At 34.5% G+C, this 12,956-nt stretch overlaps 1 protein-coding gene across 1 annotated transcript in view; it reads left to right on the plus strand.

Moving 5' to 3' along the window:
* The window catches only part of LOC132740080 (plexin-B3-like), a gene marked incomplete at its 3' end in the record, with an annotated part of 57,193 nt that extends 47,517 nt beyond the window's left edge, over positions 1–9,676 (plus strand). The window contains 5 exon segments of the mRNA XM_060727941.1: positions 757–917; positions 4,296–4,469; positions 5,619–5,706; positions 8,410–8,691; positions 9,512–9,676. Of these exon segments, the coding sequence (XP_060583924.1) occupies positions 757–917; positions 4,296–4,469; positions 5,619–5,706; positions 8,410–8,691; positions 9,512–9,676 (870 nt within the window).
* Positions 9,677–12,956: the final 3,280 nt, after the last annotated feature.

Raw genomic sequence — 12,956 nt, forward strand, 5'->3', positions numbered from 1 at the left:
GTGACTCCTTTTCAGCCAATACATGTAATGTCACACTGACGTATTTACTTGCGTTTAGCAAATTGTGGATTCCTAAAAATAAAACAGTCTTCAATACATGTCACTTCATTATAGATCTATACATAGCGACTAAAATATTTAAAAACAAGTGCTCAATAAAGATAAAGTGATTCCTTTTTCGAAACTAATGACTTCCTAGCTCAGCATCATGGTACATGTTTGTTTTCTTCCTGTTTTTAATGAGCAAATTGTATTTAGGTAAACTTCGCATAATTCATACACAAATTGATTTTTTTTTTAAATTTAAAGTGTAAAAAACAGCGAATGTGTAATAAACAAATAAGATCGCAATCCACGATCTCTGGACTGACGAATATTCATACTTGATTTTTCATTTTGATTCGTGATTATCCGAGTACTCGAATACTTGCCCCAGCCCTAATCAGTGGTAAAATGTTCTTGAATTATTCTATACAGATTAAACTGTGACACATCGAAAAAAAGCAGTACATAAAAATCTGACTCATGTACAGGTTTTTATAAAGAACATAGTACATGGACAGAGGAAACATGTATACATAAGTAAAATAGGCCACTGTGAAAAGGCAAATGAGTCATAAGTGTCTAATGTACACATTTCTAGTTTGATTTTTACCTGTCAGATCAATTATGTCTCTTCTGTTTATGAATTATATATGTTCAAGGTATGCATGACTACTCAGATTTTTCTAAAAATGACATTTATTCTTCATTCAGGTACCAACTGTCACAGGAATTAACCCATCATCTGGACCAAAGGCAGGTGGTACTAAGATAACCATATCAGGAAAGAACTTGGGCATTGGAAATAAAATTTGGAATGTTACGCTAGGTCCACAATACTATATAGACATTGAGGCAAAACCTGTACCTAACAGGTATGTTTAAGTCTTTTCATTACATTTACAACTTAAATTGTTTACCAGGTGTCAATTTGAAAAATCATAGTTATTAGATTTTGTAAAATGGGCATAGTAGGTCAGGCAAACAGGTGTGTGACATCTTTTAATGAGACATGGTGTGAGACAGTTTATAGCAAGCTTATGAGACCTTGCTAAGGTTGCTTTTAGGGTCCCTAATAAGGTCAAGGTCACTGTTCCTAAAAATAGGAAACTGGTTTCTGGTCAATAGCTGGAGCTCAGAGGAATGAGATACAGTTAAACTTTGTTCGCTTGAACTCGGATGGCTCGAATACCTACCCTCACTCGAAGTCATCGCCCAGTCCTGTCAAAATTCCTATATAACATATATTGTTCTACCAAGGATTATTTAAACACTGAAAATCACACCTTTTCGGTTGCACACGAAAAGACAACAAAAGTTGAAAGTCAGCATGTTCTGAATAAGTTGCAGTTGGCGACACATGTTTTAAACAGCTCATGATCATGATAAAAGCAATTAGGGTTAATTGGGTGTTATAACCAATTTGTTTGTTATGATAATATTTTTGCCGTTTTTAGTAAGAATTAAAATAAAATAACTCATGAAATGTGCAAAAGTCAATAGATAAATAGAGTTCACTCGGACGGCTTTAATTACAAGCGTGGTTCATGTATTGTGAATTGTAACTGTGTTATCTATTTATAGAATTATATTTGTATCTGTTTTTATTTTAGTAAATGACTATAAATAGATGCTACTGCATATTGTTGTTCATTTAGATATTTTATGACTTCATTGTTTAAAATAAAATGTATCCCATAATAAAAATATAAATGAATTTTGAACATTGTTCAACAAGTTTGGAAAAAATAATTGCCCAATTGAACTCAGCCAATTAAAATATGCATGAATATAGGTTAACATAGTAAACCGTTACTACTCATTAAATTTTGTAAACACTGGGATATTAATTCTAAATATATTATTAGAAATGACGTATGCAACAAACTGATATACTTTCAAACAATATGTTTATCATTCGTCCAATGTAAGCTGGAAAACCTTTAAGACTATGTCCTAGGTGATAATTAGTTCAACCTCAGTTGGCTCGAACTACCTATCTCTTGAACAAATTTACACAGGCCCTCCGAGTTCAAGTGAATGAAGTTCGACTGTATTGTAATCAAACTTGGTTTATAGCAAGCTTTTGTGGAGACTTTGCTTGGGATTGCTTTTGGGTTACTAGAATTTTGTGAATTGCAATTGCGCTAATTGGACAATAAATAAGAAAATTGTACCCAAAAAAATTTTAAATATCAAATATGTTAGAAATTATAATGGTAAGGGGATAAAGAAGCTTTCATTTGTGCCACTAATTATGTCCCTTTTCAAAGAAGTTGGGGAATATTGCTTTGCACATGCCAGTCCATCAGTCAGTCCGTAGACCAGTAGATGACCCTTTTTGTTTTTTGGGTCACTTGGTCAAAGGTCAAGGTCACATTGACCTTTTATTTTAAAACGGTTTCTGATCTTAAGCTTGAGAACTCCTGGTCCTGGAAACTTAAAACTTGGTATTATGATTGGTCATGACTAGTATCTGGTGACTCCTATTGTTTTTGGGGTCACTAGGTGAAAGGTCAAGTTCATATTATATTTTATATTCCTAGCAATAACTTGACAACACAATGGCCCTTTGCCTTTAACCTTCACAGGTGCATCTTGGCTCTAAAATGAACCCCTGAGATCTGCTGAGGATGCATTTTTACTCCATCTCTGCTAAAAAAATTAAAAAAGCACAACATCGGCAGCAAATGGCCACGGGCGCATCTTATACCTACACCAAACTTGTATTTGCATGAAAACAAAACCCGTCCAATAGGCTATTTAGTCATCCAGTCAAAACCAGTATGAACAGCGACAGGTTTTATACTGATGTGGCAAATCCTTCTTTACAATAACAAGGTGTTGAATCGTCAATACGAAAAACAATTACAATGATTTTCAACGAACAACATTAAATTAACACTTAATGACTATAGAAATATTCTAACACCTCCTCTCTTTAAATTTGCAAAATGATAAGCTGATATTAATGCTATGAATGTCTTGAAATGAAATGTGCTTTAAATGTTTTTGTAAAAAACTACAGTTGTTATTTAAAACATTCATTACGTTTAAATGTTCTATGAGTATTGTGTATTTGTAAGTTGAAACAAAAAATCAAATTGGTTACTGTTGTTGAAATATGTATTTTAGTACTAATAATTAATTAGAGCACAATTTTTGTGTCACCTCTACAGAGTAGTGGGGAAAAATAGGGATCACTTCTTTGTCATCTTTCTGTCCATCTATCTGTCTGTAACATAACTTGTCTTGACTACCCCTCAGAAACTACTGGTGCAATTTCATCCAAACTTAAGTAGAATGATCAGTACCAAGTCTAGTTGTGCATATCTTCGCCATTTTCTAGTTCAATGATTTTTGTCAGAGTTAAGGCCCTTTAATGAATTTTATTTTTTAAATTTGTCCAGACTACTCTTATACCACAAATGCAATATTGTTTAATTTTCAATGGATTGACCGACCTGAAGCTTAAGTAATTGCGCATATTACACAAATTTGCCGGTGGACTGATATTTGGCCCTTGGATAAAAATCACATTTTCCCTGTTAATGATATTTGTGTCTCTTGCTGCAACATGCAATTGGATATCATGAAGTGACATATGTGATCACTGATAGCTTTTGTTTACTGTGGCTATGACATTTATAATGATTTTGACCATGTGCACAGTTTCAGGTAAAGAATTGAAATCAGATGACATAAATATTGACCTATTGACCTTTCTTGTTTTTGATGTACAGCTATGAAATTAGGACCATGTATATAGTAAAAAGCAGAAAATATTTTTTGCATGAAGTATGGTCTAGTGACCAACATTATTCAAACTGAGTCTGTCTTCAGGTGAGCACTTTGGGGCCAATGGCCCCCTTGTTTGTATTGACAGCTACAGCTATGACATTTAGGACTACATGTATGTAAACTTGATCAGCTGCAAATTCAAACTCTGATATCAAGTGTTAGTGTTATCAAGTGTTTAACCATACCTGCTTTTCATTTGAAGTTATCAAATTTACTTGTCCCTTGTCATTTAGTACCATTATTTTCACGTCAGCAATATCAGGGCTTTCATGGTCCTCTTGTTTTCAAGTTGACATCACTGAGATTTCCAAGTTACTTTTATTACAATTTTTCGGGTTATGCATAAAAATATTATGAAAAATTGTTTTTGTTGTTCTGTCTAATAATGTTTATTAAAGAACTTCTAGGGGTTATATTCTGCTTTACCCTAATGAATATCACTTTATTTTCAGTAATCTCTTTACAATAGAATGTGTCACACAGATATACACAGAGGTTGGAAATCAAACACTACTACTGCTGGAGATGGATGGGAATAAATTTTTCGTTCAGAACATTATAACTTTTGAGACTTTGACAAATCCAAATATATCCGAAATAGAGGGTAAAAAGGGCGGCTTTTTAAAGTAAGTAACACTTTTTTATTTCAATAATGTAATATATTTTGAAAATAAGAAATTCAATAAAAGTTTGTATCCACTGTAATTATCTTTTAGTCATCTTATACAATCAAATGTGTTTTAAGCGACCGAGCAAGGGGAAACACTAATGAAACAGTCTCTTAATACAAAGCACAAGAAAAAAGTCAAAATGACATCTTTCCTTTGTGTTGAGAAAGTTTTGTAACTTAATTTATATAAATGTTTAATAATTTTAATACTCAGCTAATGTAAAATACATTGTAGTTGCTAAACAAATCAAAAATATTTATTGACAAAACAGTTTTGATCCATTACATACATGTTTATCATTTTCCCAAAAATTTTATTTTTAAGCTGCACAAAATTTTTTATTAGTGTAGATGTTTTCTGTTGTGCATTTTTCATTTGAAATAAACAAACTACATCTAATTTTACAGATTAATTAAATTGCTGATCAAGTCAATGCAGTCTAAATATCAACAGCAAAGCATAAATTATACTCCATCTCTGTAGATGCCATTATTCTATCAATTTTATTGGATTATACACAAAACGTGTATACTTAACTTCATTTGCATACGCTAAAAACTGTTTAGAAAAGAGAGTTTTTCACATAATTGTATAATTATTGCGATTTGATTGTTAACTCTAATGTGACATCACGAGGTGACATTCACTTAAACAACAAACACTTGACAGGTAAAAGTTGTTGCTTGACTCAATTTGCTGGCTTATTAGTAATCGTTGGTCGCGTTGAGCAAAAGTCTCTTAATACATTAAAGATTTAGAGAGAAAATGATTTGGAGGTAATTACAGTGGTCACATGAGACGAAAGTTGCTTAATACACATGGTCTCATAGGCTAGTTAGACTGTATTTTGATTTTTTCTCAACTTGTAAAGTATAAAATAGAATAAATATTCTTTTATTTTTGGTGAATATTGTATGATTTGCAAATGAAAAGTTCTTGAAATATGTACCATGTATACTAGCCAATATGATCGCCTACAAATATGTTAGATATTATTATGGTAGTCTATAGGACCCCTTAAAAGATTTAACAAGAACAAGAAATTTTTGTAAAAACAATTTTCTTTAAAGTGACAGTTTAAAAAAAACCCTGAGTATTTTGCAGGGGTGGAACAATTTTAACAATTTTGGGAACAGACCTGCACCATGCCAATGTTGGAGTGGTGAAGTTTCAGTATAAGAATGACAAAGTGGTGAGTTTTATTTATAGTCAAGAAATATATCAGTTTTACCTGTTTCTGCCTCATTTTTTTTCCTTTCATGATCAATAATGATAAGCACAAGAAAGTTGATGCGTTTTTGGATATCTAAGTTTTTTCACAAGCGTAGATTCCTTCAATTTTTACTCAATCTGGAGAATATGAGAAAACCTGAGAATAAGGGAAATAGGGATATAGTATAAACTCTGAAAACTGGAGCTTGCCAAAGGTCAGGTTTTCAGAGGATTCTGCTTTTCACATTTTTTATTATCTAGCCATTTATTGATCAATTTGATGTGTTTGTACATAGATTTTTTTGTGCCATTATGGGGGGGGGGGGGGGCATTTAGATTTACCCTTGTCCGTCCTTCCTTACTCAAAAAATATTTGACTTAGTCATGAAACCTTACTGAAATGTTGATCAGCATGTGTAGTTGTGCACCTGGTATTTTTGTGTGGATTTATTTAGTATTTTTAGAGTTATTGCCCTTGAATTAGTAAAGTTTCCTATTTTCAACTTGTGTCGCATGTAGCTCAAAAAATATTTGACCCAGAGTCATAAAACCTGACAGGAATGTTGCTCAGCATGTGGAGTTGTGCACCTGAGTATTTTCATGTCGATATTTTAAGTATTTTTAGAGTTATTGCCCTTGACTAAGTAAAAATTTACAATATTTAACTTGTGTTGCATGTAACTCAAAAAGTTTATGACCTGTAGGCCTGAAAGTTTACAAGTATGTTGGTCAGCATGTGTTCTTATGCACCTTGGGGTTTTCTTGTGGATTTATTCAGTATTTGTAGTATTTGCCCTTTACTTAATGAAAGATTTTTAGTTTTCAACTTGGGCACATGTAGCCAAAAAAATATTTGACCTAGAGACATAAGATTGACAAGTCTGTGGAGTGTGGGGGCACCCATGTCCTATAGACACATTTCTAGTTTTATTTAAATCCTAATTTATTATCATGTTATATTTCAGTGCACAAATAATGTCTGTAGCAAATATCTTACTGTAAGATCAATCTTAAATAAGCAGCAATTAGGAATAACTTCTAATCTCTTCAAGATTTGAGAAAATTATTATTCTGTTCGTCATTTTATATTAGCCAACAAGTAGAAAAGTTCCAATAATTACATGTATAAAGCAAAAACACTTTATTGAAGGCAGAGCTTTAACCTTTTACCCCATGAGCATATTGCGAAAAATGGCCGATTTCATTGAAAAGCCTCCTGTAACAAGTTCAAACTGCTATGAAACTATGAAAAATGCTTCAATACTAATGAAACTTGGCACAAATGTTGACTACACCATAGCCTCTGTAACAGCATGCTCAATGGTAAATTTCCTGTTACCATGGCAACGGGGGGACGTCTCAAAATTGCCAAAAATCACTATTTTGCATTGTTTTTTCCATCAAAACTGATTTCAAAGTGCTGCAACTTCTCAGTGAATTGACATAGAGTAAAAGCCTTTTCAGCGTAGGTTACTTGTTACCCTAAGATCAATCTGAGGCCATTTTAGCCTGTCACATGTCCAAACTTTTCTTGGCACATCCCCCTTCTGGCAACCCCCTGATGTAATATTTGGATGGGGGACGGCGCCGAAAAAGTGGTCACTTTTTTAACAACATTTCTCAAACGAAAAACAGTGTTTGGGGCCTAAATAGGGCATTTTTTCACTGTTTGAGAACTCAAAAAATGGGGGGGGCAAAAAGCCGTCGAAACACGCTTATATAAGGGAAAAGGTTAATTTCATCTTGATATTCGCAGCATTGATAATTAGTACATGTAGTTACAGAAAATGGAAGAATGACAAGTCCATTTTAGAAATACAGCAGGTTATGGGTTAGTGTAATCAGTTAAGCATTCTAAGTTGATCCATCATTAAATTGAACATAGGTCGAATCTTTTTAAGATAAATTTTAATTAGTGGATTGATAATGATGTATTATTCAGTCGGCAGTATTCTTCGATAGTACTTTTAATTATTGGTGCTTGTAGATTATGTCATTCCTATTCATGAGTCACCAAACCTTTATGCTTTGATAATCATTTCACTGAACTTTGAATTTCCCTTACTTGGGATTTTTTTTAAGTCCCCACTACTTAAGGGATGAAAATTTGCCTTTGTCCGTCTGTAGAAATATCAGTTCATAGACTGTCATATGCACACATTTGAGCTGTGTCATGACAAAACCAACGTAATGCGTTAGAAACCCTATTAAAAGTAGAGAAACTGATAGCAAATAGCATGGATCCTGATCAGACTGCATGGATGCGCAGGCTGGTCTGGATCCATGCTGGTCGCAAACCCATTATGTTGGTTTTGTCTAGACGCGGCTCAATAATTTTTTAGCATAGAAAACTCCTGCTTAGTGGGCTCAGTTTGAAATCAAATAGATTTATGACCATTGAGTCTAATGGTCATTTGTCGCTCCCAGCTGACCAAAAAACCATGTGGGATTAGTAGTCTTGCGCTGTTGGAGTAATTGGAAATTACTGGTTTGTAACTTAGGAAATTTGGTTAGGTGGACAGGAAGTATAGCAAATAAAATTAATCATAACACTCCTACCATATGATCTTGATGATTATCATTTTCAAATCTCTTAAGTAAATGATAACATTACTGCATATGATATAGTCAAGCACAAATAGAAAATTCTTAGATTATTAATTTACTGTTTTCCATATTTCAGGAAGAAAAATGTGAAATTGAGTCAAACGCTGTTACCAAATGTCTTATACCAGTAGCCCCTCAATCACTGAGAAATGATGTGATGGCCAAAGTCAATCAATCATCAAATAGAAGGAAAAGAGCTGCATGTGATGGCTGCATTGAAGTAACTGTTACTGTAAAATTAGATGGGGTAGAAAAAGATTTTATTATCAAATATGTGCAAGATCCAACTGTACAGAAATTAAGTGGTGATGGAAATGTCTTGCTATACGAAACAGATGAGCATCAGCTTATTCTGAAGGTAAAAATTTTTGAAAGAAAGAATTTTTTAGTTATCAATCATATGAGCCGCATCATGACAAAAACAACATAATGGGTTTACAACCAGCGTGGATCCAGACCAGCCTGTGCATCTGTGCAGTCTGATCAAGATCTGATCAGGATCCATGCTGTTCGCTTACAAACTCTATAACAAGTAGAGAGACTGATAGCGAACAGCATGGATCCTGGTGGATGGAGGCTGGTCTAGATCCATGCTGGTCGCAAACGCATTATGTTGGTTTTGTCATGGCGCGGCTCAATTATGTTGTATATTTACTAATTACAGTTCAAGGTTTCAGTGGTAAGATTTGAATTAAAGGCTGCTTTACTGCTGATAATAAATAATTTAATAAATACATGTAGTACTAATATTTAGTTGGATTTATGGAAGATTAAGTACTGACGAAAACAACAGATTATTTCATTTAAATTTGATCAATTACCAAAAAGTTTCACCGAAACAAAAACCATAATGAGTGCCAATCTATAACTATTTTTGGCTATCAAAGGTATTGTTTGCTGTCAAAGGTATTTTTGGCTGTCAAAGGTATTTTTGCTGTCAATATTTTTTTCTGTCAAAGGCTTGCAGATTTAAATGTATCACAATTTTCTATATATTTTACCACTGTAGAACATCACCTCTATTCAACAACCAAAATATTGGTCTTATAAAGGGTGTGGTTCTACAGGGGTGCTGTACTTTCATTTAACAGTGACCTGATTTAATTTCAAAACGAGGCCATTTCAAGGTACTAATGCAGCAGGGATAAGATTAACAATAAAATCATTATATATTTTAGGGTGATGCATTAGATTTAGTGACAATAAAAACGGATTTTCGGGTATCTATTGGTACAGCAAACTGCACTGTAATTGAGCTAACAAGAGACACTCTGACGTGTAAACCACCCACCAGTCAACCTTCTCCTGCAAATCCAAAAAAACACGAATTTCCTGAAGTTGAAGTGAGTATTCTATAAATTATCGGTCATTTGAGCTGCGTCATGACAAAACCAACATAATGCGTTTGCGACCAGCATGGATCCAGACCAGCCTGCGCAGTCTGATCAGGATCCATGCTGTTCGCTTACAGACCCTATAACAAGTAAAGAAACTGATAGCGAACAGCATGGATCCTGATCAGACTGCGCGGAGGCGCAGGCTGGTCTGGATCCAAGCAAGTCGCTAACGCATTATGTTGGTTTTGTCATGACGCGGCTCATTTTATTATTCGGTTCTCATTGTTGCAGGAATTACTGTATCAAATTGATAGCCTTTTTACCTCAGCCATTTGAAAAAAAAAAAAATTTAAGGTCCTTGAGGCAGTTTTTATTCTGATTAAAACTTTTTAGCTCAACTATTTGAAGGGGCGTCCATGGCCGAGTGGTTAAGGTCGTTGACTTCAAACCACTTGCCCCTCACCGCTGTGGGTTCGAATCCCGACAGGGACTTTGGATTCTTTCATGTGAGGAAGCTATCCAGCTAGCTTACAGAACGTCAATGGTTCTACTCAGGTGCCCATTCGTGCCTGAAATAATGCACGGAAGGGCACCTGAGGTCTTCCTCCACCAGTAAAGCTGGAACGTCGCGATATGACCTATACTGTGTTGATGTGAAGTAAAACCCAAAACAAAAAAAACAAAAAACAACTATTTGAAGAAATTAAAGGTCCTTGAGTCATTTTTTTATTCCGAATTAAAATCGGCAGCAGAACATCGGTCTGTGTTTTTAGCTCACCTGTCACAAAGTGACAGGGTGAGTTTTTGTGATCGCTTTTCGTCCGGCGTCCGTAAACTTATACTTTAAATGACATCTCCTCATAAACCACTGAGCCAATTTCATCCAAACTTCACAGGAATGTTCCTTTGGTGGTCACCTTTGAAAATTGTTCAAAGAATTTAATTCCATGCAGAACTCTGGTTGCCATGGCAACCAATAGAAAAAACTTAAAATATCTTCTTTAAAAAAAACCAAAGAGGTAGAGCTTAGATATTTGGCATGAAACATCTTCTAGTGAGTGTCTACAAAGTTTGTTCAAATAAAAGCCCTGGGGTCAAAATTGGCCCCGCCCCGGGGGTCATTGTTTTTCCCTATATGCATATAGTAAAAACTTAAAAAATCTTCTTTTAAAGAACCCAAAGAGCTAGAGCTAAGATATTTAGCATGAAACATCTTGTAATGGGTGTCTACCAAGTTTGTTCAAATAAAAGCCCTGGGGTCAAAATTGGCCCCGCCCCAGGGGGTCATTGATTTTCCCTATATGCATATAGTAAAAACTTATAAAATCTTCCTTTAAAGAACCCAAAGAGCTAGAGCTAAGATATTTAGCATGAAACATGTTCTAATGGGTGTCTACCAAATTTGATCAAATTAGAGCCCTGGGGTCAAAATTGGCCCTGCCCCGGGGGTCATTGATTTTATTTATGTGTATAGCAAAAACTTAAAAAATCTTCTTTGGAAAAAACCAAATAGAGCTTAAAGAGTTTAGATATTAAGCATGAAACATCTTCTAGTGAGTGCCTTCAAAGGTTGTTAAAAAAAAGCCCTGGGGGCAAAACTGGCCCCGCCCTAGGGGTGTCATTGCTTTGAACTATATGTGTATAGTTAAAACTTAAAAAATCTTTTTTTTTTTAAAAAACTCAACGAGCTAGACCTTAGATGTTTAGCATGAAACATCTTGTTATGGGTGTCTACCAAGTTTGTTCAAATAAAAGCCCTGGGGTTTAAACTGGCCCCACCCTGGGGGCCTATATACCAGACATGGGGTAATCATAATTGGTAATTTAATTTAATTTAATCGATTACAATTGTTTGAGTAATCACAGTAATCAGTAATCATAATTTTTTTCCTGTAATTTAATCATTATTTAATCAATTACATGACCAATTAATCAGGATATCCGGACAATTCCCCTCCCGGACGATTCCCCTCCCAGTAAATTTGAATGTTTTTTCACAACCCGGACATTTCCCCTCCCGTTATTTTTTTACGGCGGACAATTCCCCTCCCGTTAATTTTACAGGGCGGACAATTCCCCTCCCGTTATTTTAGCAGAGCGGACAATTCCCCTCCCGCTGTTGTCAGAGCGGACAATTTCCCTCCAGTGGCTGTTGAACAGATATATGTTATAATATTGTTTATTTGAGCTGTTGAACATATATATGTTATAATATTGTTTATTTGAAAGGTATTTTTAATCGACTTTAAATACATTTTGCTTGTCTATATTGACATGAATATAAACAAAACAAAACGCATTTTTTTGTTAAAATAATCTTTATTTCGTCAATACATTTCTGCAGCTGTAAAATAATTGTAATTAATTGGTTTTGCAATCAAGGATACATTTAATTAAGGGCAGCATTGATTAAAGATTTTTTATTGACAGTTTGTTTATCTTAAGCAGCGGCGGCAATGATTAAAGGCGGTATAATGTCACCTTTGTGAAATAATGATTCTTAAAAGTTCCGATCTTTAACAGTGTGTTGTTAAGAGTAAAAAAACTGTCATCTTTAATAAGAATGGTTATAGATTTTTTATACTCAGTGGCGGCTATGATTAAGGGCCGTATAATGTCACGTCCGCTCTGATAAATACGGGAGGGGAATTGTCCGCTCTGCTAAAATAACGGGAGGGGAATTGTCCGTCCTATAAAATTAACGGGAGGGGAAAAGTCCACCCTATTAAAATAACGAGAGGGGAAATGTCCGGGTTGTGAAAATAATATGGAAGGGGAATCGTCCGGGAGGGGGATTGTCCGGGATTCATTAATCAGTAATCACAATGATTACATGTATGATTACAATACATGTTAAGCTAAAAAAAATTGCTGAACAAAAATACATAATAAATTATAAAGGTTAAAAAAGTACCAGTGTCAATGCCTACTAATTGTCTTAGGAATTGTTGGTGAATTAAATGCAGTCACCCAGGTCAGATTTGATGACACCTGTGTTTTAATAAGGTGATGAAAAGGTCACTGACAGATTGACCCAATACATAAATGATTGTCACAATTATACCACTTAAATTTAGCTGTGAAATTATAACAATGGCCTGGATAGGTATTTTATCACTTATTGAGAAAACTTTACAGGTTCAGTTAAGAGCAAGTATAAGCTGCAACTACTGACAAAAGTGAGATATGGTTATATTTTCTGTTACATTTTGGTATTGTTAAGTCCATGAAGAAGCAAAAAGTATCTTTACTCCTATGAGGTGCCTCCTGAAACCAAATACATTTG

Source organism: Ruditapes philippinarum, unplaced genomic scaffold, assembly GCF_026571515.1.
Source record: "Ruditapes philippinarum isolate M1 unplaced genomic scaffold, ASM2657151v2 ctg3029_1_1_1_1, whole genome shotgun sequence".
NCBI classification, from domain to species: Eukaryota; Metazoa; Mollusca; class Bivalvia; order Venerida; family Veneridae; genus Ruditapes; species Ruditapes philippinarum.